This window comes from Vulpes vulpes, chromosome 2 (assembly GCF_048418805.1).
Source record: "Vulpes vulpes isolate BD-2025 chromosome 2, VulVul3, whole genome shotgun sequence".
Classification (NCBI taxonomy): domain Eukaryota; kingdom Metazoa; phylum Chordata; class Mammalia; order Carnivora; family Canidae; genus Vulpes; species Vulpes vulpes.
Window position 1 is genome coordinate 33,081,098 of NC_132781.1, and position 26,414 is coordinate 33,107,511.

Consider the following 26,414-nt stretch of genomic DNA (forward strand, 5'->3'; position numbering starts at 1 on the left):
ATCTTTGATTAAAAAAAAAAAGGAAATCTTGCCATTTACAACAACTTGGGAGTATAATGTTAAGCTAAATAAGCCAGTCAGAAAAATACTAATACCATATGATTTCACTCACATGCAGGTCCTAGGAAACAAAACAAGTTGGGACCCTGGGCGGCTCAGTAGTTGAGCATCTGCCTTCAGCTTAGGTCATGATCCAGGGGTCCTGGGATTGAGTCCTGCATCAGGTTCCCCACAGGGAGCCTGCTTCTCCCTCTGCCTCTATGTCTCTGCCTCTCTCTCATGAATAAATAAAAAAAACTACAAAGGGGAAAAAAGAGAGACAAAGAAACAGACTCTTAACTATAGAGAACACACTGATGATCACCAGAAGGGAGGTGGGGGGCGGGGAATGGGTGAAATAGGAGATGGGAATTAAAGAGTGCACTTGTAATGAGCACAGGAGTGTATGGAGTTCTCCGTATCAGTACTGTACTGTACTATTGAAACTAATATAACACTGTATGCTAACTGGAATTAAAATAAATACTTTAAAAAAGATATCCTAATTCAGTGCTTAAAGTGAGGAAGCTTACAAGGTAGTAACATGAGAATTTTTTTTCCCATGAAACAAAGAGTGGTGCAAAGCAATAAGCAATAAAATGATCAGTTAAACTATAGAATACACTGCCTAAAGTTTTGGCAATAAAAAAAATTTTATGAAATTTTCAAGGACTTAGAAACATGAGTGTCCTGGTATGCCTGGGTGGCTCAGTGGTTGAGCGTCTTCTGGTTTTGGCTCAGGTCATGAGATTGAGTCCTGCATCAGGGTCCCCACAGGGAGCCTGCTTCTCTCTCTGCCTATGTCTCTGCCTCTCTCTGTGTCTCTCACGAATAGATAAATAAAATCTTAAAAAAAAACAACATGAGTGTCCAAGTTCAAAGACCCCACTAGTACACATCACAAAAGAGATAAACAGATTTATGCTGAAGTAATCCCATGACATTTCAGAAGACCAGGGATAAAGAGAAGAACATTAAATACTCCAGAGTGAGAAGACCACTTCACGTAGAAAAATCAACAATCCTAATAGCATCAGGGTTCTCAATAACAAGATTGAAGCTAAAATACAACAATGATAGGATAGCTTCAAATCCTGGGGGAAATTTATTTCAACCTAGAATTTTGTGCCTTCCAAATTACCAAGCAGGTATGAGGATGGGGGGGGAAACACTTCAGATTTTCATATTTCTTTTTTTTTTTTCATATTTCAAAGTAATTACCTTCAGTGCACCCTTTTTCTTTGTTTCAGTAAAATGTAAGAATGGACTAAGATAGAGGAGTGGAATCTAGAAAAGACGAGTTGCAACCCAAGCTAAGGGAATTCCCAAAATGGTGGCTAAGAGAAAATCATGAGCTCAAGTTGTTTTGGAGAGAGAGGTTCAGCTTGGAGCAGAAGAGTAGAGAAATGGCTTCAATAAAATATCAAAACCAAGAGATTATAAATTTGTTACTAAAAAAAATGAAAGTGTTCTAAAGAATTATTAGAATGGCAAGAGTTCATTGATTTACATAAAACTAAAAAAGCGTCCATTTTACTTTTTTAAGATATTTTATTTATTTTAAGATTTTATTTATTTATTCATTAGAGACACAGAGAGAGAGAGACAGAGACATAGGCAGAGGGAGAAGCAGGCTCCATGCAGGAAGCCCCACGTGGGACTTGATTCTAGGTCTCCAGGATCACACCCTGGGCTGAAGGCAGCACTAAACCGCTGAGCCACCTGGGCTGCCCAAGGTGTCTATTTTAACTCCAGGTAGTCTGAAACTAGATTTGTCAACTTTGCAGCTCCTGTCAGAAGTCTGTTTCTTAAAGGGGAGATTTTTCAGACTTTGAGCCCAAGACTTTGAGCTCCCAGGGACTGTGGATAACTTTTTCATCTCTAAAGGCAGTAGGTACTCCTGGGTCCTTTCATAGCTGTTAACAGTGGAAGTGCTGCACCAAAGCTTTCAGCTCTCTCCCACAGGGTCTGTAAGCATGAGAACCCTGGATCTGTGGACAAAGTCCAGTGCAATAATGCTGAGATTGGTTGTAAATCATTTTACCTGGAAATAACCAAATTACTTAAGTGGGTATGTGATTATACTCAGATTCATCTGGGCATCCTGTGGAAAGTGTAAAAATAAAGATGGAAAAGGAATGGAAATACTGTCAGGAGGAAGACATCTTTAATTCTCATCCCTCCCTTCTTTCATTCATTCAATAACAGAAAAACAACAATGCTGGGAGCACCTGGGTGGCTTATATGGTTAAGGGTCTGCCTTCTGCACAGGTGATGATCTCCAGGTCCTGGGATCGAGCCTAGCAGGGAGCCTGCTTCTCCATCGCCCTCTGTCTCTCCCCCTGCTTGTGCTCTCTCAAATGAATAAAAACAAAACAAAGCTCTGGGGTGCCTGAGGCTCAGTTGGTTAAGCAAACCAACTCTTGATTTCAGCTCAGGTCTTGAGATAGAGCCCCTCATGTGGAGTCCACTTAAGATTCTCTCCCTAGGGATCCCTGGGTGGCGCAGCGGTTTAGCGCCTGCCTTTGGCCCAGGGCGCGATCCTGGAGACCTGGGATCGAATCCCACGTCGGGCTCCCAGTGCATGGAGCCTGCTTCTCCCTCTGCCTATGTCTCTGCCTCTCTTTCTCTCTCTCTCTGTGACTATCATAAATAAATAAAAGTTAACGAAAAAAAAATTGAAATATTAAAAAAAAAAAAAGATTCTCTCCCTAATCTCCTTAAAAAAAAAAAAAAAAAAGCAACTCAAGATTATATCCCATGGCTCAAGATAAACTGAAGAAGGCCCAAACAAGGGCAGCCCCGGTGGCGCAGCGGTTTGGTGCTGCCTGCAGCCTGGGGTGTGATCCTGGAGACCCTGGATTGAGTCCCACATCAGGCTCTCTGCATGGTGCCTGCTTTTCCCTCTGCCTGTGTCTCTGCCCCTCTCTCTGTGCCAATAAATAAATAAAATCTTTAAAAAAAAAAAAAAGAAAGAAAAAGGTCCAAACAAGACACAGGGAGTTCCTTGAAGAAAAGAAGAGGGACGCCCTGGGTGGCTCAGTGGTTGAGCATCCACCTTTGGCTCAGGTTGTGATCCCCGGGTTCCCAGATTGTGTCCCGCATCCAGCTCCCCACAGGGAGCCTGCTTGTCTCCGCCTCTCTCTGTGTGTCTCACGAATAAATAAATGAAATCTTAAAAAGAAAAGAAAAAAGAAAAGAAAAAGCCTCACATGCCAAAAGGAACAACTATTTTTTTTAAAAGATTTTTTATTCATAGAGACAGAGAGAGAGAGAGGCAGAGACACAGACAGAGGGAGAAGCAGGCATCATACAGAGAGCCTGATGTGGGACTCGATCCAGGGTCTCCAGGATCATGCCCTGGGCTGCAGGCAGCGCTAAACCACTGAGCCAGGGGCTGCCCAGGAAGAACTATTTTTAAAAATATTTTATTTATTCATGAGAGACAGAGAGAGAGAGAGAGGCAGGCAGAGCTACTTACAGAGCAAGGTTAATAAAATGCCTTCAATTAAACCAAGGGAAAACACAAGCCCCTCAGACAGTGTGTCTCTTGTCTCTTAATCCCCCAAAGAGGAAAAGAACTATCATCAAGGGGAAATGAGCAGCTAGCTTCTCTTCCTCATGGTTTTGGGTACTCAACACATTCAGAGATACTTCTCTAGTAATAAACTATAGACATGATCCCTGAAAGTATAGTCTACCTTGAACTTGCAGCTTCCATTGGCAGCCACAGAGTCTTTACTAATGAATGGCAAGATAATTGCCCTATTTCTGATTCTACTGGAAAAAGAGAGGTTTTATAATACAATCTTTCAAATACTATCACTTAAAAACACATTATAGTGTTTTAAGTGGATATTCAAGATTTTAAAAAAATTTATAGTCATGCTCAATTAACATAATACTGAATGACAGCCAATCATAGCCTACATCTTTAAAGTCTAGGAGGCATTCCCTCCACAGTTCTAGTAAAGCAGCCTCACCCCTGAAAGCAAAAGGAAATGACAGGCCTTGGCCTTTGCTAGTGAGAAGCAAGCTGATTCAAGTGATTAATAAACATTAGCAGCTGTGTGAAATGGCTGTCCTAAGAGTTTGGCTTTCAAATGCTGGTAGGGACAGGGCATCATGACTGTGGCAGGGAGAGGATCTGGGTGGCTGAGAACCAATGCCTAAAAACAAAGCCTTTGGGATTCTTACCATACTTTTGCAATACCTGTTCACATTTTTTGAGTAGGTATGTATGTGTGTGTGTGTGTGTGTGTGTGTATTTTTGAAAGCTCTATGGCCAATGTGGGGCTTGAAACTTGCAACCCTGAGATTAAGAGTTGCATGCTTTACAGACTGAGCCAGCCAGGTACCTCACCTTTCAAGTTTTTAAAACTAGTTGTTTAGTGAAGTTGACATTATTTTGAAAGAGGATTTTGCCTGCCTCCATTTTGACCTCAAACTTTTTTTTCCTAAGATTTTAAAGATTTTAAGTAATCTCTCCACCCAATATGAGGCTCAAACTTACAACCTAGAGATCAAGAATCACATGCTCTGACTGAGCCAGCCATGCACCCATGACCTCAAAGTTCTTTTTTTTTTTTTTTGTAGATTTTATTTATTTATTCATGAGAGACAGAGAGAGAGGCAGAGACACAGGCAAAGGGAAAAAAGCAGGTTCCCTGTGAGGAGCCCGATGGCCAGACTCGATCCCAGGACCCCAGGATCACAACCAGAGCCAAAGGCAGACGCTCAACCCCTGAGCCACCCAGGCACCGCGACCTCAAACTTTTTAATTAAGTTTTTTGTTTCGGTTTATCTCTTAACTCAGGCAAAAGACCCTGCAGAAAAACATATAACCGGGGCAGCCCGGGTGGCTCAGCGGTTTAGTGCCACCTTCAGTTCAGGGCGTGATCCTGGGGATTCAGGATCGAGTCCCACATCAGGCTCACTGTGTGGAGCCTGCTTCTCCTTCTGCCTCTCTCTCCCTCTCTGTCTCTCATGAATAAATAAATAAAATCTTAAAAGAAAAGAAAAGAAAAGAAAAGAAAAACATATAACCTGTTGGGAATCAAAACTACTTCCTCAAGCAACAAGGATTGCCCTGAGCCAGTAAGACCCCACCCAGGACTGATTCTACAACAATAATCCATTTAACCTTTACTGTCTACCTGCATGTATCCACCCACCTTTGCCCTCCATTTTCCTTATATAAACCTGGAAGTATTGGGGGCATTTTGGAGATCTTAGACAAGTCTTAGACACTAGTTTGCTGTCTTCCCAGTGTTGGCCTCACTTAAATTCCTTTCTTGTTCTACTACCACTTGTTTCTCTGCCTTTGGGTTTTGTCAGTGACAAGTGGCTGAACCGGGGTCTGTTTAGGACCCCTCACAGCCAGATGTTCTTGCACCCCTCATATCCCTGCGTACTGACTACAACTTGAGTGCCAACTCAACAATATTTATTATTTATTGAGGGCTTGCCAGGTACCAGGTGTTATTCTAAATGTTATTCTAAATTAGATAAGTGCAATTGTTAATCATCCCAGTTTTATGGATGGAGAAACTAAGAGAAAGATTAGGTAACTTGCCATAGGTCATAAAGCTGTTAGATTGGGACGCCTGGGTGGCTCAGTGGTTGAGCATCTGCCTTTGGCTCAGGGCATGATCCCAGAGTCCCGGGATCGAGTCCCACATCAGGCTTCCTGCATGGAGCTTGCTTCTCCCTCTGCCTATGTCTCTGCTTCTCTCTGTGTGTGTCTCTCATGAATAAACAAATAAAATCTTAAAAAAAAAAAAGCTGTTAGCAGAGCTGGTTGGTTACTTAACCATTACCCCACTTTATCCCACTTTGCTATGTTTGCTATTATCCCATTTTGCTATATACTAGGTACTGGGCATACAGAGGTATGAGGTGAGTAAAGGTCCCCACTCTCACACTGAGCTTACATTCTAGTGAGGGAGAAATATGACAGCAACAAATACTTAAGAGGATGTTAGATAATGAGGCATGCCAAGGACATGTTGAAACAGAGAGAGATTGATGGCTACTTTAGATTTGGGTGGTCAAAGAAGGCCTCTCTTTTGAGATTACGTTTTACACAGAGAAAGCTAATGCAAGGGCAGCCCCGGTGGTGCAGTGGTTTAGCACCGCCTGCAGCCCAGGGTGTGATCCTGGAGATGGGGGATCGAGTCCCACATCCGGCTCCCTGCTTGGAGCCTGCTACTCCCTCTGCCTGTGTCTCTGCCTCTCTCTGTCTCTATGAATAAATTAAAACTCTAAAAAAAAAAAACTAATGCAAATACTTAAAGAAGGGAACAAAGTAGTATGTTCTGGCAACTTGGAGACAGCTGGAGAGTATAAGGGTCTGAGGAAGAAGGGAGGTGCAGACAGGGGCCAGATATCTGCGAGTTTTCTAAGCAAGGATGAGGGCAAAGGAGTTTGGATTTTAAGTGTGTAGGGAAGCCACTGAGAGGTTTAAGGCTGTGGAGACCAGTTTTGAGGCCACTGCCTCAGGTGTCTGTGGGAGAGATTATGGTGGCTTGCACTGGGTATATGTAGCAAGGAAGAAGGAGAAATTGGGTTATTCTGGAAGTCGAGTCAATAGGTCACACTGATGGACTTGCTGAGGGTGGGTGACAGAAAGAGGTTTCAAAGGTGTTAAGTTGGTTTGTGCCTGGAACAACTTGGTGGACAGTGCTGCTAACAGAAGACTGAAGAAGAGACAGGGATTTAACATCTAAGGGAAGGGCTTTTTCAGAATAGGGAAAGGGAGCATTCAACCACTCTTCTTGTTTTATCTAATTTAACCCTTGCAATAATCCCATGTGTTGATGCTATTCTTTTTTTTTTTTTTAAAGATTTATTTATTATTTATGATAGACATAGAGGGGTGGGGCAGAGACAGGAGGAGGGAGAAGCAGGCTCCATGCCGGGAGCCTGACGTGGGACTCGATCCTGGGACTCCAGGATCGTGCCCTGGGCCAAAGGCAGGCGCTAAAACGCTGAGCCACCCAGGGATCCCTGTTGATGCTATTCTTACTACATCTACCTATGTTAGAGGGACAGACTTAGTTAAGAAATGTCCCCAGAACCCACAGCTAGTAAATATCAAACCAATGAGTCAACTCCAGAGCATACACTTCCCTCACAGCCCCCAACCTTTAAAGATGACCAAAAACTAATTTAGGTCTCAAAGTGAAAACCTGGGCACTGTAGATCCAAAAGGAGAAAATCAAGGAAGAAATACATGGTACGTAGTAGTAGCTAAAGTAGAAGAAAGAGAAATTAACTGTGATCTGGGGAGGTACTTCCAAGACCAGGAAGTAATCTCAAGGCTTCAACAGCAGGAAAGGAAAAGAGGCACACTTTCAAGAGGTGACTTTCTTCTTTCCTTCTCAATTTATTTTCTTTTAGTTTTTATTTATTTAAGCAATCTCTACATCCAATGTGGGCATTCAACTCACAATCCCAAGATCAACAGCCACATGCTTTTCCGACTGAGCCAGCCAGGCACCCTTTTTAAAATTATTTTTAAATAATCTCTAGACTCACAACCTTGAGATTGACGGATGTATGCTCTACCAACTTAGCCATAGTGGCACCGCTCTTTCCTTCTTTATTCTCATCTCTCCTACCTTTCCTCACCAGCCTCCGTCAGCAATGATTTTGCCTCACACTTGGCACAGAACTAGAAGCTATCAGTTGAAAAACCCTCACTATGGTCTCATTACATGGATAAACTGTCTGCATCTGCACTCTACATCAACTCTGGCAGATTCAAAGGCCTGCCCCTGGTGCTGCTCTCTCCTAAATCCCAATTTCCTCTGCTCTACCCAGTCCTTCCATCTGCACTCAGACTTGTTCTCCTATCTTTAATTCTCCCATCTCCCTATCTACATCCCACACCCTCACTCCCTCCCCCAACCCCTCAAATGCATATTTGACTCTATTCTCCATGACAGCTTGATCTTCTGGGAGCTCTTTCCACCCAGTGGCAAGCCCTCATATCCCTTCATTGATCAGCCCAACCCAAACCAGTTTTTGTCTCTACCACAAGACCAATAAAGTTGGGGCCACCTGGGTGGCTGCATTGGTTGGGCGTTTGCCTTTGGCTCGGGTTGTGGTCCCAGGGTCCCCGGGGGCCTGGGATGAGGCCCCACATTGGGCTCCCTGCTCGGTGGGGAGCCTGATTCTCCTTGTCCCTCTGCAACTCCCCATGCTTGTGCTCACTCGTTCTCTCTCTCAAATAAATAAATAAAATAAAAATTTTAAAAAGACCAATAAAGTCATCACTAAATGCTGTGGATACCTATCTGCATCTTAATCTCTCATATGCTTTTTATATATCTCTCGGTCCCACTTTCCATTCTTGGCTTTGATCAAGCACATTCCTCTCGTACCTGTCTGGCTGCTGCTTCTCACTCTGCTTTGGGATTTGCAACTCCTTTTGCCATTCATCCATTAAAGTTCTGAAATCTTTCCTAAATCTGCCCTAAACTGAACTCTACCATCACTTCCCACCCTATTGCCCTACCTAATTCAGTAACTCCTCCATTCTCCCCATTTTAACAAAGGGAACCATTTGCTCAAGTCATAAAATCTGACAATTAGCCTTCAGATAGCCGCTCTCACTCATACCTGTATTGAATCAATCCCCCAAGTCCTGCCAATATTATCTTTCAGATCTAATCAACTTCTCATTCTCCATCATCACCACCACCTTCCTCCCACCTAGATTAAAGCAGCTGGTGCCTAACCAGGCCTCACACTTTGACACTTCAACCCCTGACCCAATCTAATTGCCACCACAGAGCAAATCAAGCCATTCTTTTAGTAATAAGCTTTAGAATAACAAAACACAACACCTATCTCCAGTTCTCTATCCGAGTGTTATGACTTCCAGTTATTTAACATTCTATAAAACTAAATGTAAAGTGTGCTATATTCCCTTCGCTGAGTTAAATACAGAGAAGAAAATCTATAAAATAAAGTGGCTTACATGTATTGGGGGGAAAAAATGACGAAACTTTAAAGGCGCCCAAACAGACCAATCACTTCCACATTGAACTGAAAATTTTCTCCCCAACCCAAATGAATAGACCGCTGATACAGATCTGCTTTTATACACCGTCAAAGACCCAACAAAATAAGAACACTGAAAGAACAGCCAAAACTTCTCTTTTAAAAAGGTGTGTAGTGAGGCAGCCCCAGTGGCGCAGCGGTTCAGCACCGCCTGCAGCCCAGGGTGTGATCCTGGAGACCTTGGATCGTGTCCCACGTCAGGCTCCTTGCATGGAGCCTGCTTCTCCCTCTGCCTGTGTCTCTGCCTCTCTCTCTGTCTCTCTGAATAAATAAATAAAATCTTTAAAAATTAAAAAAAAAATTAAAAATAAAAAGGTGTGTAGTAGAGTACGCCCTGTGACAAAGCGGCTTAACGCCAACGCTGCCTGCAGCCCGGGATCAAATCCCTGTATCAGGTTCCCTGCATAAAATCAGTTCCTTTCTCTGCCTGTAGGTCTCTGCATCTCTACAAATAAATAAAGATCTTTAAAGACCTACTAAAAAAGCATAGTAAGCAAGGACTCCCACAACACAGTAGAAATCTACCTTTAGAAATACAAACATATAGAACCCACTCAGATGGCATCCCTTCCTTCTAATTCCCTCCAAAAGAGGAAAAAGAACGATCATCAAAGACAAAGGGCAACACCAAAGCGGTACCCAAAGCCAGCTTCACGCTCAGGAAGGAACACTACACCTCCTCCTCGTGGTTTCTGGTACCCTACACATTCAGAGAAACTTCTCTAGTAACAAACTATAGAAATGATCCCTGAAAGTATAGTCTTGACCTTAGCCTTCGTGCCTCCGTTAGGCCTATAGCAGCCACACACTTTTTGCTAGTGGCGACATCCCCCCCCCCATGTTCTTCCCCTTTCAGAAATGTCACATAAACATATTTTCAAAGTGCTATTTTATACACCACCTTTTAAAACATTATGAGTACTCTTAAGAGTCTTTTTCTTTTAGAAATTAAGTCTTCTAGTTCTTAATTAGCCTGTTAAGGACCGACAGCCAATCAGAAGCTCTTGTCGTTCTAACACTTCCGGACTAGCGTAACGGTGTAACGGTGCGCAGAGGGGCGCCAACTAGTGACCGCATCTCTTGTATTATACGCCCCGTCTAAGGGTGGAATTTTTTTTTTTTTTTAACCTCTAAGATTCTGAATTTTGAAAGCTAATTTAACACTTTTACTTTGAGACCGGCTGCTGGTTACTCACTTGTGTGGGAACCTAAGGGACACATATTGGATTCACCTGGGTGGCTTTTCAAAACAATGTATCCAGGCCAGTCCTTTTTTTTTTTTTTTTTTTTTTTTTTAAAGATTTTATTTATTTACTCCTGAGAGACACAGAGAGGCAGAGAGACAGGCAGAAGGAGAAGCAGGCTCTTCGCAGGGAGCCTGATGCCGTACTCGATCCCAAGAACCTCAATCAGGCCCTGAGCCAAAGGCAGATGCTCAACCTCTGAGCCACCCAGGAATCCCATCCAGGCCAGTCTTAAATGGGGAAATGTGGACGTTTTATTTTGAAAAACGATTTTTGGGGCGCCTGGGTGGCTCAGTTGTTTAGGGGTCTGTGTTTGGCTTAGGTCATGATCCCGCACTTCCAGGATCCAGTCCCACATCTGGCTCCCTGCTCCACCAAGCGTCTGCTTCTCTCTGTCCTCCACTCATGCTCTCAGCTTTCCCAAATAAGATTTAAAAGAAAAAAGAAAAACGATTTTCCCCTGCATTTTTTAAAAAGGATTTTATTTGAAGCGTGCACACAAGCAGGGGGAGGAGCAGAGGGAGAGGTAGAAGCAGACTCCCCATTGAGCAGGGAGCCCCAAGACCCTTAGATCATGACCCCCCTTGAAGGCAGATGCTTAACTACTGAGCCACTGAGGCACCCCCACTTACTCTTTTTAACTGGAAAAAGTAACAACTGTAGGGTTGGGGGGGTCTGCTTTAATAGGTAATCATGTATATTTTCGTATTGTTTGTAATTTTTAAATCTTAAATTGTATCACCTTTATTTTATTATTTTTTAAAGATTTATTTATTTATTCATGAGAAACACACACACACACACACACACACACACACACACACACACACAGGCAGAGACACAGGCAGAGGGAGAAGCAGGCTCCATGCAAGGAGCCCGATGTGGGACCCCATCCCAGGTCTCCAGGATCACATCCTGGGCTGCAGGTGGCGCTAAACCGCTGCACCACTGGGGCTGTCCATCACCTTTATTTTAAATATCATCAGGCCTATCTAGACAAAGATCAGGATTTTTTTAGTTTTCTTCTCGGTGCTGCTCTGTATTAAAATAAATAAAATTCAATCTAAATAAGTCTTATATTATTATTTAAAAAAAAATAATTAAAAAAAAAAATAATTTGCCAGGTGAGTCTGACCAGCTACGCACTTCTACCCTAACCCCCCAAAATACTCAGGACTTAAATGTGATTTCTCTTGTTCATTAAAAGAGAGACAAAACAAAAAACCAGAAATAAAACCAAAATCCCTATTATTTCTCCAGTACTTTAATATGTTCCAGGCCTTCTACTAAACCCTTTACATAGATCATCCCATTTAATCTTGGAACTAACTAACCCTAAGAGTTTAAGGAAATGGAAACTTAATGTTAAGTGGTTCACTCCACAAGGCCACAAGGCCACAAGGCCACAAGGCTGTGTCTTGCCGTCTTGAGCACTGACATTCCACCTTTCTGTATCTTCTAAGTCCTTATCTCCTTCCATGTAACCTACAGAAAAGGCTCTTTGTGTTTTGCCTTAGTCTAGAACTGGGTAAAACTTAATAAACTGACCTGACTAAAGTAAACCCATAAGGAAAGAAATAGGCAGTAGATGTACTGGTGGCGGCTGGTGTGGGGGAGGGAGAGTGGTGCAGAAGTTGCAAAGGGAGAAAAGGGAATCTGAAGTGTATGGACTGAGGAGCCAAGAGACATCATTTAGGCATTTCTTACAAATGCTAAGGCATCAAATCATAGGGCTGCCATTCCTGAGAAAAGATGGCTGGTGATGAACTACTTATTGTTTTGAATCGGCGTAGCAATCAGAGGTGCTATGAAGAGGAAAAGGCTAAGAATATAGCCTGTATCCTGACTGGAAAGCCCTCTGGCCATTTCTTGACAGACAACAGCCATGTATTTGCCCAATGAACAGCATTCAGCAGACCAAAAAGAAAATCAAAACTCCTGTCCTCGAAATTACTAAAGGAGCAAGTCACCAACTGGGTATTAAGTGACAAGCTAGGCCTCCCTGAAGGAACCTGAGACTTCGCCCTGCATATCTCACACCCATGTGATGTACACACACACATAGAAACACCCTACTTCTGAGCAGCAAAAAGAGAATGGGGTAAGGAGGAGGGGAGAGAAACATGATCCTTAATTATAAAATACTGAAATAAGGAATTGGACTAAATAATCTGCTTTGAAAGTCCCTTCTAGGGACGCCTGAGTAGCTCAGCGGTTAAGCATCTGCCTTCAGCCCAGGGCGTGATCCTGGAGTCCTGGATGGAATCCCACATCTGGCTCCTGGCATGGAGCCTGCTTCTCCCTCTCCCTGTGTCTCTGCCTCTCAATCTCTGTGTCTCTCATGAATAAATAAATAAAATCTTTTTTTTTAAAAAAGTCCCTTCTAGTTTGGATATTCTCAAATGACCTTATTCAATATTCATAACACTTCTATGAAGGAGGTTATTATTCCTGTTTTACAAAGAAATGGAGGCATAGAGAACTTAAACTTCTTTGATCAGAGACAATGCCAAACCAGGTTTCAATCCAATGTCTGATGCTAGCTTGCAGCACATAACAGATGCCAGACCTCAGCTACAAATATGCCTACCTTACATCTAGTTGACTGGTATCTTTTTTTTTTTTTTTAAGATTTATTTATTCATGAGAGAGAGAGAGGCAGAGACACAGGCAGAGGGAGAATGCAGGGAGCCCGACATGGGACTCTCCATGCAGGGAGCCCGACATGGGACTCGATCCTGGGTTCTCCAGGATCATGCCCCGGGCCAAAGGCCAGTGCTAAACTGCTGAGCCACCCAGGCTGCCCCTAGTTGACTGGTATCTTGAATTGAATATCTCAAAACCACTTTAACTCAACACGTCCAAGCTACTCTTGCCTGCTCCCTAAAACTAGGCTTCTCCCGGTTTCCTACCTCAGTGATGGTACCACTGTCCACCTGTCCAGGAGCACAAACCAGAAAACAAGGGTCATCTCTGACACCTTCCTTCACACCAGCCTGTCATGTCTCTGCCTCTCTCTCTCCTCTCTGTGTATTCTCATGAATAAATAAATAAAATCTTTTTAAAAAAGGACTTAAAAAAATTAAAGAATATGTCTCCCTCTTGGGAAAATGTCAGGCAGGTGTATGCCCATTAAAAAAGACACAGTTTCCCTGCACTTGGGTTTCTGAAGCCCCTCTTCTGTCACGCAGCGCACTTGTATGCAGGCATCACTTGGCTTTCTTTGCATTACCATCTGGGAACTGGGGCTCCAGCGCAAAAATTACAATACTTTAGCTACTGCTATTGCTGGGAATAATAAACTGTCCTTTATCTCTGACCCAGGAATCTATAATCTTGTGCCAGCATCCACAAAACTGTGAGAGGCTAACTTGGCTTAGGACTGGAGCAATGGCACTCTGGTCTCACACCCCAGCAAAAATCAAGAGTCCTGTGCTTAACCGACTGAATGTTAATTGTACTTTTTTTTTTTTTTAAGATTTATTTATTTATTTATGATAGACATAAAGAGAGAGGCAGAGACACAGGCAGAGGGAGAAGCAGGCTCCATGCCAGGAGCCCGACGTGGGACTCGATCCCAGGTCTCCAGGATCACGCCCTGGGCCAAAGGCAGGCGCTAAACCACTGAGCCACCCAGGGATCCCTAACTGACTGAATGTTAATTGTACTTTATAAATTGTTTCTCTCCACTTGTGTTGCACTATCTATAAGTTTAGTCAGATATTGGATCTCCTAAATGAATCCTTGGAATTCTCTATTTTTAAAATTTCTCACCAGTTTATATTACTCTCTGGGCTTTTTAATTGACTTTCACTGGTCAGTTTTATATTAAACTTAGCAAATATGGTAGAACCTCAGATCCTGACAGTTACCTCAGACACTTACTTCTACCCTGCTGAAAATACTTCAGTGGCATCTCACTGCTCTCAGGATGAAGGTGAAACACTTCACAATGGCTTCTAAGAAATAATATGTCTTAGCTCTCTTCTCTTGTCTCTCCAATCTCGTGCTTTAGCTCACATCTTCAGTTCTCACTATCCCACACACACCTACTTTCTTGAAGTCTCCAATATTCATTATGCTCCTACCAAAGAAGACCTTCCCACCTGTTACCTTTTCTAGAAATGCACTTCCTTGCCCTTTCTCTGGTTAACTTGTGATACTATAACATAATAAGAAACCTATATTTTGGTTTTCATCTTGACCCCTGACCAGAGAGCTACTAAAACTTCTGTAATTTCCTAAGCAATAAAGGCAGTCTTTTGTTTAATGTTTGGTCTTTGATTCGGGTTCCTGACATTATTTCCTGGGTGATAGAAGCATCTTTTGTTCTAATGAGAATACTCTTGGTGGGAGTAGAGATTACTTAAAAAAAAAAAAAAAGAAAGAAAGAAAAATCTTAAAATTAAAATGAGATGGGGCATCTGTGTGGCTCAGTTGGTTAAGCATCTGCCTTCTGTTCAGGTCATGATCTCAGGGTCCTGAATCAAACCCCACCATTGGGGTTCCCCTGCCCCGCAGGGAGTCTGCTTCTCCCTTTTCCTCTGCCTCTTCCCTGGCTTATGTGCTTGCTCTCTGTCTCTCTCTCAAATAAATAAATAAAATCTTTTAAAAAGGGGTGCCTGGGTGGCTCAGTGCTTGAGTGTCTGCCTTAGGCTAAGGGCATGATCCCAGAGTCCCGGGATCAAGACTCACATTGGGCTCCCCACAGGGAGTCTGCTTTCCCTCTATGTCTTTGTCTCTCTCTGTGTCTCTCATGAATAAATAAATAAAATCTTTAATTAAAAAATCCTCTTAAAATCCCATTAAAAATACAATTAGAATCAAAAACAAAAACCAAAGCTCATACAAAGGATAGATTAATTGCCACAGGCAGGGTATGGAGGGTGGGCAAAATGGGTGAAAACAGTCAGAATAAGTGACAGATGTACTGTACAGCATAGTATATATTTTTAATACTGCACTGAATATTTGAAAGTTGCTAACAGTTTATCTTAAATGTGCTCTATGTGGCCTGCTCCTGGAGACCCAGGATCGAGTCCCTCATCAGGCTCCCTGCATGGAGCCTGCCTGTGTCTCTGTGTCCCTCTGCCTGTGTCTCTACCATATCCAAAAAGCAAGCAAGTCCTTTTTCTTAAGATTTACTTACTCATTTGGTGTTTAAGCCACTGAGCCATCCAGGCATCTCAACCAAATACCTCACGCCAAATTAAAGCAAAAATAAAGATACCAGAAAGAACACTACCTCTCCAAGAAAAAAAATATGCACAAACGTAAGTAACACGCCTAATCTTAACTCAGATCACTCAAGAAACCACTCAGACGGTATCCCTTCCCTCTAGTTCCCCCCGAAGGAGAAAAAAGAACGATCATCAAGGACAAAGGGCATCACCAAAGTGACACCCAAAGCCAATTTCACGCTCAAGAAGGGACACTGTACTTCTTCCTCGTGGTTTCTGGTACCCTACACATTCAGAGAAACTTCTCTAGTAACAAACTATAGAAATGATCCCTGAAAGTATAGTCTTGATTTTGTCCTTGGTACCTCTGAAAGGTCTAGGGCAGCCATACACTTTGTACTCATGGCGAAATTTTTGTCAATTCATCTACCTATTCATATACATTTTATTTTATATTTCACAACAATTAGGTCAAATGTCAAAATTCAAAACATCATTTTTCGCCTGTAACTCTTCCAGCGATACATAAATCATAAACAAGCATTATTAACATGCGGCTTCCTAGCAGCCAATCACACGCTGCATGCCTGACTCCAACCGGAAGGGACCTGTATTGCCCCGCCCACCGCAGCAGGCAACACCTGGGTCCCGGTGGGGTTGCGCGCCCCCACTACAGGCTAAGAAAACGCTGTTCACGCCACTGGTCAGCGCTGGACTGCTTCTGGCTTGCTACAGAAGTCCGCTGACTTGAAGAGACCAAGTTTCCTTTGTCTTAAAAGAGAGGTGGGAGGTGGAGGCAGAGAAGAGACAGACAGGTAACAAGTGGTATTCTTCTAATACCAAATAACAATCATCATAGCCGTGATGATTTATTGAATATGAACTTGATGGCAGGCATTTTACTCCGTTTCATTTAATCCTCTAAGCAACTGAAGAAGGGTATCATTACTTCCTCATTCTCACAGATGCAGGCTATAACATCACACAGCTGGGGAAACCACTGTTGGAACCTAGGTATGCCTGGTACTAAATCAAGTCCAGATTCTCTTTTTTTTTTTTAAGATTATTTATTTATTTATTCATGAGAGACACACAAAGAGAGAGGCAGAGACACAGGCAGAGGGAGAAGAAGCAGGCTCCCTGCAGGGAGCCCGATGTGGGACTCAATCCCCGCAGGCCCTGGGATCACGCCCTGAGCAGAAGGTAGATGCTCAACTGCTAAGCCACCCAGACATCCCAAGTCCAAATTCTTTTTGGTAAGCCAAAGTGTCAGGAGGTCTAGTCTCCAAATTAAGTTCTCTAATAAAGCACTAAATATATCATCACTCAAAGTTCAGTCCTGAATGTTTCACCTTCCTGGCTTGTACATCTCAGAAGCAGTCTACTTATTTACCTGTAGCAAAGTTAATCCCGGTTTCTCCTTAAAGAAACATGCATGTGGTTTTCTGAATCAAACACATTTTTCAGTGCTAATACAACCATCAGGTTCATCTCATCTAACCACTTCTAATGCAATCTCCTCAGAGACAGTCAAATGTTCTGTACTTAAATTCCATCAGAAAGGGACAGCGTTTGGGGAGCTTTGGTGGCTCAGCTGGTTAAGCGTCTGCCTTCAGCTCATGTCATTAACGCAGGGTCCTGGGATTCAGGTCAGGTCATTAACCCAGGGTACTGGGATCCAGCCCTGCATCAGGCTGCCTGCTCAGCAAGGAGCCTGCTTCTCCCTCTCCTGGCCCCCACCCCCTTGTGTTTTCTGTCAAATAAATAAAATCTTAAGAGGAAAAAAAAAAAAAGGAAGAAAGAAAAAGAGACAGTGTTTGGGCAATCTGCCCAGGTCTGAGACACATCCCCCGGTGTCAGAGCAGCTCCTAATATCTTGAAGTTATAAAGTGCCTTCCAGGGCAGCCCCAGTGGCACAGTGGTTTAGTGCCGCCTGGAGACCTGGGATCAAGTCCCAACGTTGGGCTCCCTGCATGGAGCCTGCTTCTCCCTCTGCCTGTGTCTCTGCCTCTCTCTCTCTCTCTCTCTGAATAAATAAATAAATAAATCTTTAAAAAATTAAAAAAAATAATAAAGTGCCTTCCAATCACTTTTACCCAAGAGCCTGGCTGTGGTCTGGACTCTTAACACTTTTCCATTCTCCATTCCTCCAACATTTCTAGGAACTCCTCAATATCCATGCCATATTGTGCATGTAGACAGACTCTCCAAATGCATGTAATTCTATCACTCCATGTAATTGTTTTTTCAATATTTTATTAAGTAATCTCTACACCCAATGTGGGGCTCAAACTCACAACCCTGAGATCAAGAGTCACATGCTCCACCGAGTAAATCAGCCAGGTGCCCCCAACTCAACTTTTTCTTTGTTAAGGTCCTGACCTAAATATACCTTCCTCTAACAGGTTTCCCTTGATTACTCCCCAGACAAGGAGGCTGAGATGTACCTGCTGTACTTCTTTGCCTCCCACCCTTCTCAGTACTTTATTATTATTATTATTTTAAGATTTATTTATTCATTCATTCAGAGAGAGCGAAGAGAGAGGCAGAGACACAGGAGGAGGGAGAAGCAGGCTCCATGCAGGAAGGCTGATGTGGGACTCGATCCCGGGTCCCCAGGATCACACCCCAGGCTGCAGGCGGCGCTAAACCGCTGCGCCACTGGGGCTGCCCCCTTCTCAGTACTTTAATTACTAACTCATGTCTGCTGCTTCTGCTGGATTACACTCCTGGAAGACAAGGACACATCTGTTCTTGGTATCCTAAACCCAAGACTCAATTAATATATATGTAATAAAAAAATGAATAAAGTCTGGGTTGAGGTTCTGGAACTCAGGAACCCACCTTTAGTTTTAGAATTCATATAATTTATATAACTGGTCTTCTGAATGGGCTAAACCAAGTAGATACAATCAGGAAACATTTCTTCCCTTTTTACTGCCCTCAAGTACACTCTTTTGGTTATCTGACCTTTTCCCTCCCTGGAGAGGCATCTCAGGCAGATTCCATAGTATTTAAGTCATTTTGAGGCCCTCAAGCACAGTCATTTCAGGTAATAAATTGTCCAGTCCTGTTAAATCAAAACCTCTTCTCTGCTCTTCCAGTTCCCTGACTTCAACGTTGTTTCTGACAACTCCAGAGCTGGAGGGGAAGGACCAATGAGATAAACAAGGGGCAAGGCCTTCAAACTTAGCTGATCCTCTTTGTAGCTTTTGGCCTCTTCCTAATGTCTGCTCTTCTGTAGGAGAGGTTAGTGGGTCCTTCAGGTATCTCCACGCCATTTCACAGCACTCTAATGCAGGCCAGTGCCCTCTCCTTCTGACCTCTTGCTGTATCTCTAGCCTCTCTGTTGGGATTCTTCCTGCCTTCATAGGTGAGATCCTTTAGATGGCTCAGCTACCTTCTACAGACTCTACCTACCCCACTAACTGGTGGGGGTGTAGCTAATCCAACTGCTGGTCTCTCACATTTACCAAGTCATCAAGAGCTGCTCTAGGAAGGAGGCAGACAGCACTCTTTCCAACCTCTAAATTCCAGGTAACATGCCAGGTTATCTTCACACCACACTGGTGGCAGCTGGTGTAGGCTGACATTTCTACTATTTGGCAGACTGAGACATAGGCTCCCAACTATCCTGACTGCAAATGCTACAATTATCTCCGTGGGTTCACCTGAAGGACCTCTTATTTGGCTTTAAGATGGGAATGTCCTACGAATGTCTTTTAAAGAATCTTTTCCAGGGCTCCTGGGTGGCTCAGTTGGCTAAGTGTGCCCTCAGCTCAGGTTGTGATCCCAGGGTCCTAGGATCAAGTCCCGAATCAGGCTCCCTGCTCAGGAGGGAGTCTGCTTCTCCCTCTCCCTCTGTGTGCTCTCTCTCTCAAATAAATAAATCTTTGGGATATCTGGGTGGCTCAGTGGTTGAGCGTCTGCCTTTGGCTCAGAGCATGACCTCAGGTCTGGGGATCGATTCCTGCATCAGGCTCCCTGCGAGGAGCCTGCTTCTCCCTCTGTCTGTGTCTCTGTCTCTGTATGTCTCTCATGAATAAATAAATAAAATCTTTAAAATAAATAAATCTTAAAAAAAAAAAAAATCTTTCCACTGACACCCTCACCACTACTCCACTGCCTTCTCCTAGATAGGCTTGAGGTGGGTGATGGACTTGAAGGTCCAAGGACTATTTTAGCCATCTCCTACTAAGCCCTGCTTTAGACTGTGGGGAAACTTGTCACCCCTTGTTCTCCACTCTGAGGCTTTGGATGAAATTCCCAGACATGGACAAAATCCTGCTTTGAGATCTAGTTACACCTGTCAAGCTCTTCCCTGCTCTAGCTTAGTAGAAAGAATTTGAAGATGCAGAACATTCAGATGTCTAAGATATAATAAATATTTGAATACTCTGCTTTTCACACTGGAGAGTTTGAATAGACAGACACTAGAAGTTGTAGCATACCTACTGTAAACATCCATTTTTATGTTAACATACATATGGATGTGTTATGGAATAAAATGCAAAGTTTTGAGGGTGAAAAAAAACAACAGGATCTTTCAAATAAATTATTGAACTCACTGTCAACTACTTCATCTATAGACTCTAGGAGTAGTACATGGAAACACTTGAGAACTTTCTGAATGAATTATTTTGTGGGATAGTTGGATCCTGCAAAAATTGGAATTACCTTTCTGAAGCAAATGGAGAAACACTGCAGATAAATTAGGTCACCCTGACTGTTTCACAAACAGCTGAGAAAAGCTTCATAAACCTCTCCCTCTATACTAAGAAGGGAGAGGGAAAATTCAGCAGGACTTCCAGTTATTCTTAAAAAAAAAAAAAAAAAAAAAAAAAAAGCAGGTCTGGATCTGCACATCAAGGGCTAAATACCAGCAGAGGTTTTGTCCATGTATGGTTTAGTGTTTGTTCTTTTGAAGATTGCCTAAGCTACATTTGCTATTTCCATCTGCCTTGTAGGCTGAGCTGCCTGTGACATCCAGCAAAAAAAAACCCTGGAAACAAAAGCACCAAGTCCCTGGGAGGAGCAAAGGGGAAAGCCATGAAAGCTGGTCTCCTCAATCCACCACAGGCATCAGAAGACTCAGCAGATGGTGTAGATTAAAGGAGAAACAGGAATCAGGCAGAATTAAGTGGGTGGCTGGGGCCTGAGTAGAAATTTTAGGCGGCTAACAGTTGGAAGACCTTATGGTTCCCTAGCACAAAACAAAACAGTCTCCAAACAACAATTTAAGGCCTTTATTGAGCAATGACTGCATTGGTAGGGAACATCTCATCTCTAAATTTAACTTTTAATTTCCCCAAGAACTCATACCTTTATGATGTACCTGATTTTCCTTCCAACACTATTCAGAAATGCAAACCAAGTCACATCTGCAATTTTTAAGTGTTTACCTTTCTTGAGAATCTTCTTCACTTTCACATAGTTCCCTTGTTTGACATATTCATGAAGCTGAGCTTCCAAGGAGTCATTTCTTAAGGAACCAAGCTGAACAGGACAGGGGACTGGAAGACGAACAGCCCGAGACATCCTGTTTCAAAAGAAAGCAACATTCTTATTTTAACTCAATCAGAAATGCTATGAAGCAACTTAGATTCTTTCATATTTCTTTCTCTTCCTGTCCACTTTTATTTCTAATGAACAGGATTAGGGGAGTAATTACTGAAACTCTACAAGATTAATTTTTGGTTTATTTTTAATATTACTGGTGAAATTGAAAAACTAATAGCATTAATTCTCAGGACTAAAAAGTGATGGCTCCTGGGAAGTAAAATTAGAAATATATATATTAGTTGTATCATTAGGATAACTAGGTACCTATTAATTTTGAAAGGCTAGTACATAAATGTAGTTACTACATGGGGATATAGACAGTATAGCATAATGGGTGAGGTTCAGTTTAGACTCTGGTCCTGGCCCTATCACCTCTGTAACTGTGACCTTGGAGAAATTTTTTAACCTTGATAGGCCTCAATTTCTTCATCTGTAAATGGAGATAACAATAACCAATAATGAGAGGCTTGAATGAGCTAGTATGTGTAAAGTGCTTAGAACTGTGCCCAGCACCAAGCCAGCTCTGTTAGTATGCACAATCAAATCCATGCAGAGAAATTTTAACTTTTCACATGTGGCATTCATACGTGACCATCACAGAGTCAAGTCAAGTGTTTGTGGTATACCTACCATGTGTCCTCAAATGTGACAGGTATTGTTTAAGACACCTAAAATTGGATCCCCGCCATCACAATGGTTGGTCTAGCAGGACAGACAAGAGGTACCATGCCAGTGCTCCACAGACAGGTGATAAGAGAGGGAAGCCCCATCCACATGAATCAACAAACATACAGATCAGGGACATAACTAAGTGTTACATGGAGAGAAGAGTGTGAAAAGGGGTGAAGCAAAAGAAAAAGCCAAGAAGGCTAACACATTTAGTAGGTCTTCACCAGCCAGGAAGCTTATGTCAGAATTTCTTTCCTTTTTAAGGATGAGTAATATTTCATTTAAGGTATATACGTTTTGCTTATCTATTCATCAATGGACACTTGGGTGGATTCTACCTTTGACTGTTGTAAATAATGCTGCTATGGACATTTTGGTGTACAGTCTCTTCAAACACCTGTTTTCAATTCTTTTGGCTATATACCCAAGAAGCAGGATTCCTGGATCACATGGTAATTCTTTTTTCTTTCTGTTTTTGACAGGGAAGGGCAGAGGGAGAGAGGGAGGTAGAATCCCAAGCAGGCTCCACTCTCTTTGTGGAGCCTGATGCAGGACTTGATCTCAGAAACCTGAGATCATGACCTGAGCTGAAACCAAGGTTTGGGTGCTTAACCAACTGAGCTACCCAGGCACCCTTCACATGAGAATTCTATGTTTAATTTTTTGAGGAATTGCCATACTGTTTTCTGTACTGGCTATACCATTTTGCATTCCCACCACAAGTACACAAGAGTTCCAGTTTTTCCAGATCCTCACCAACACTCATTATTTCCTGTGTTTTTTTGTTTTGTTTTGTTTTGTTTTTAAGATTTGTTTGAGAGAGAGAGAGAGAGCACCAGTGGGAGGGGCAGAGGGAGAGAGAGAGAGAGAATCTCAAGGCTCGATCCTGCGACCTGAGATCATGACCTGAGCTGAAACCAAGAGTGGACACTCAACCAACTGCACCACCCAGGTACCCCTGTTTTTTCCCTTAATAATATAGCCTTCTTAATGATTCTTGATCTCCTTATTTTTACTTAATTGTATTTACACAGGGAGACCTGGGTGGCTCAGTGATTGAGCATCTGCCTTCTGCTCAGGTCGGGATCCTGGGGTCCTGGGATCAAGTCCTGAATCAGGCTCTCCGCCAGGAGTGTGCTTCTCCCTCTGCCTATGTCTCTGCTTCTCTCTGTGTGTCTCTCATAAATAAATGAATGAATGAATGAAATCTTTATTTTTTTTTGAATGAAATCTTTAAAAAAAAAAAAAAAAAGAAAGTTCAAATAAAGACAATAAAACCCTGAGACCCACTTAGTGTTTACATGGTTACTTTTTCCTAAAGCTCCAGAATACACACATCTCTTGAGGATTGAAGCATAGTTTGTGTTCATTATTTACACACTAACATTCACTCCCTTAGTATTTCTAGTTGTCCTTTTTCCCCAATAATCATCAGAACTTATTCTTTTTGTTTAAGATTTTATTTATTCGGGATCCCTGGGTGGCGCAGCGGTTTGGCGCCTGCCTTTGGCCCAGGGCGCGATCCTGGAGACCCCGGATCGAATCCCACATCGGGCTCCCGGTGCATGGAGCCTGCCTCTCGCGCTCTCTCTCTCTCTCTCTCTCTCTCTCTCTGTGACTATCATAAATAAATTAAAAAAAAAAATTAAAAAAAAAAAGATTTTATTTATTCATTTGAGAGACAGAGCATGAGCAGGAGAGGGAGAGGGAGAAACAGATTCCCCTGCTGAGCAGGGAGCCCAATGGAGGGCTCCATCCCTACCCGGAGACCATGACCTGAACAGAAAGCAGACACATAATCGCTTAACAGACTAAGCCACCCAGGTGCCCCAATTCTAAGAAACTAATCTTTAAGGAGTAGTGGGCCTCAAAATGTTATCCAGGGTTCACAATCAACACTGCAGAGCAGGGTAAAACAGTTTTTTGTTTTGTTTTGTTTTTAAGATTTTATTTATTTGAGAGAGGGAAGGAAGGAACAGGAGGGCGCAAAAGGAGAGGGAGAGGAAGAGGGAGGACAAGTGGACCCCAGTGAGCCAGGAACGCGGGTGGGGAGGGGTGGGGGGGGGCTGGATGTTGCAGCTAGATCCCAGGACCAGGAGATTATGATCATAGCCAAAGTAGTTTACACTACTGAGCCACCCAGGTGCCCTTAGGTAAAAATTTTTATAACAATCCTTGAGCAGGATCCCTGGGTGGCTCAGTGGTTTAGTGCCTGCCTCAGCCCAGGGGGTGATCCAGGAGTTCCACATCCGGATCCCTGCTTGGAGCCTGCTTCTCTCTCTCTGCACCCCACCTGACCGACCTCCCTCCCTCCCTCCCTCATAAATAAACAAAATGTTATAAAAATCTTTGACTTTGCAGTCTCTCTGGAAAATTCTAAATACAAATACATTTCACTAACTTATATGCAGTCCTTTGCTCCTCAGTAGAACATTAGTGCCCCAAAAACTAAGAGCTCAATTGTTTTTACTTTTTAAACAGTTACTTATTTATTCATGAGAGACGGAGGAGAGAGAAAGAGGCAGGCAAGGGAGAAGCAGGATCCGTGTAGGGAGCCCGATGCGGAACACAATCCCAGGACCCTGGGGTCAAAGATAGATGCTGAACCACTGAGCAACCCAGGGACCCCTAATACTAAGCTCATAGGGACAAACAAAGCAGAAGATATTATAAGGCGAACAAAAGAACACAAAACAAAACCATAGAAAATAGTGCAGGAGAGAACAAGAAACTGCTCTATCTTTTAGGACGCTTACCAGGGGAAAGCGCGAACGCAGTCCCCCACTACCACAAATTATGCAGTCGAGTTTCCCACATTTGGGGAAATCGCAGGGGTCAGCACATCCGGAGTGCAATGGATGAGCCTCGCCCTGGGAAAACCACCTTCGTGATCATGGTATCTCCCCTGCCAGGTAAGTATGAGTTGAGGAGCTTGCCTGGTACTTCACCCTCATCCTTAACACACTATACAGTAACGGTCAATTATATTCCGAGTCCTTTAGGCCTTCGGTTCTAAACTGCAAGGTTATTCAGATGACACTGACCAGGGCACACCAGTGGATATGTAGAGGAAATTCTGCCTCATGAAAAATGAATTCGAACACGCAGTCACCGCGCTCTTCATCTCCATATGCCCGCCCCTTGTCACTCGTCGTCATTCTTGACGTCACTTTGTTGGAGAAACGGATAAATTCGTTCTAGCTATGCCTCGCAAGGATTCAAAAGATGATGCCGGGAAAGAAAAAAAAAAAAAAAGAAGAAGAAGATGCCGAACAAGTGTAGCTGGGGAGTTTTTTTAATTCTTTGCTTACCCCAGCGTGGGCAAGTTTGGATTATACAAGTCTGGGAGGCAGTGGCCTGCGGCCGGCAAAGGACGACTACACAGCCTCCATTCCCCTAAATTGTAAAGAAAATACTGTTTGCCTACCTCACAAGGCTTCTGTGAGGACGGAATAAGAGGTTGCAGGTGAAATGCAGGCTCGAGCCCCTCCACTCACAGCCCGGCCATGCTCCAGGACAGGTGTGAGTCTGCAGTTTTTGGCACAAAGGGAAATGGCCTGGATTTGATTACAAACCGAGTGCCCCTCCCTTTTTTTTGGACAACAAAACCAGAGGACACTATTTTCCTTTCTGCCCCTTGCTGGCCAGGTGCTCTAGGCAAAACGACCGTGTGTGCAGCAACTGTAGTATCAAAGGCTTTGATGGTGTAGAGGCAAAATTTTACCTCTGCCCTGTTAGCATCTCTGGCTAGACCTAAGAATTAATTTGGCATTGACAGTGTAGCAGTCTAAAAGGATTAAAAAAAATTTTTTTTAACAGAAATTTACCTAACACAGAAGCTCTTGAAATGAAGACCTAAAGAAATGGCAAAACTTATGAAAAGCTTTTGTATTAGGTTGAACAAAGAGAGGCAATCGTGTTTTCTTTTTTTTCTTTTTTGTTTTTTGAGGAAATTGTGGAAAAGTAACATATATGGGGGGGCTTTACATAGACATGAATTCTTTTTAACAAGGTATGTACAGAATTCTCTCAGGTTTGAATCCCCTTCTCTGGGAACATTTCTTTTCCCCTGTTACAAGGAGGACATCTTCTACATGGGAGTTTTATCTCTTAATCTCAGGAAGAAGAGGGGAGGTCAGAACCTACCCTTATATCTGCTGTTTTTCAAGTGCTTTTAGCTCAAAAGAATCCTTATGTCAACGTGGCCTATTTTGGGGTGGCATATTCTGCTACCCTTCATTGGTATTTCCCTCAGTAATTAGTATATGTGATTTTTTTTTCTTTAGGTCATCTCTGTGCACAACATGGGACTTGAACTCACATCCTCAAAACCACAGTTGCATGATCTACCTACCAACTGAGCCAGCCAGGTACCCAGCACATGTGATTAAAAGAAACAAACTTTGCTTTATTTAAATTTTTGAGGATATTTTAAATTACAATATTAATTTTGCATATTACAATATTACAATAGTGATAAATGTCCCTTGCAGATAATTTGGAAAAGGCAGAAAAATATTTTTAAAACATTAAACCAGGGATCCCTGGGTGGCGCAGCGGTTTAGCGCCTGCCTTTGGCCCAGGGCACGATCCTGGAGACCCGGGATCGAATCCCACGTCGGGCTCCTGATGCATGGAGCCTGCTTCTCCC

At 42.9% G+C, this 26,414-nt stretch overlaps 1 protein-coding gene, 3 non-coding genes and 1 pseudogene across 11 annotated transcripts in view; all 5 read right to left on the reverse strand.

The window, feature by feature from the left end:
- Window positions 1-26,414, reverse strand: part of TEX14 (testis expressed 14, intercellular bridge forming factor) — a 115,088-nt gene that overhangs the window by 68,107 nt on the left and 20,567 nt on the right. For 7 of the 8 annotated variants that reach the window (XM_072747591.1, XM_025996028.2, XM_072747588.1 and 4 more), the window contains exon 2: window positions 20,935-21,071. In XM_072747591.1, coding sequence (XP_072603692.1) covers window positions 20,935-21,070 — 136 coding nt within the window. In that variant the 5' untranslated portion in view covers window position 21,071. Of the gene's footprint in view, window positions 1-20,934; window positions 21,072-25,190; window positions 25,302-26,414 lie in introns of those variants that run through there. The other variant, XM_072747587.1, reaches the window with a different exon arrangement.
- Window positions 3,569-3,739, reverse strand: LOC112918177 (small nucleolar RNA U3; annotated as a pseudogene).
- LOC112918175 (small nucleolar RNA U3) lies at window positions 9,658-9,872 on the reverse strand. The gene has a single exon (XR_003234612.1). It is a non-coding gene; the product is annotated as a small nucleolar RNA U3 (small nucleolar RNA).
- On the reverse strand, window positions 15,666-15,880 carry LOC112918176 (small nucleolar RNA U3). Its single transcript, XR_003234613.2, has one exon. It is a non-coding gene; the product is annotated as a small nucleolar RNA U3 (small nucleolar RNA).
- Window positions 24,520-24,683, reverse strand: LOC112918184 (U1 spliceosomal RNA). The gene has a single exon (XR_003234616.1). It is a non-coding gene; the product is annotated as a U1 spliceosomal RNA (small nuclear RNA).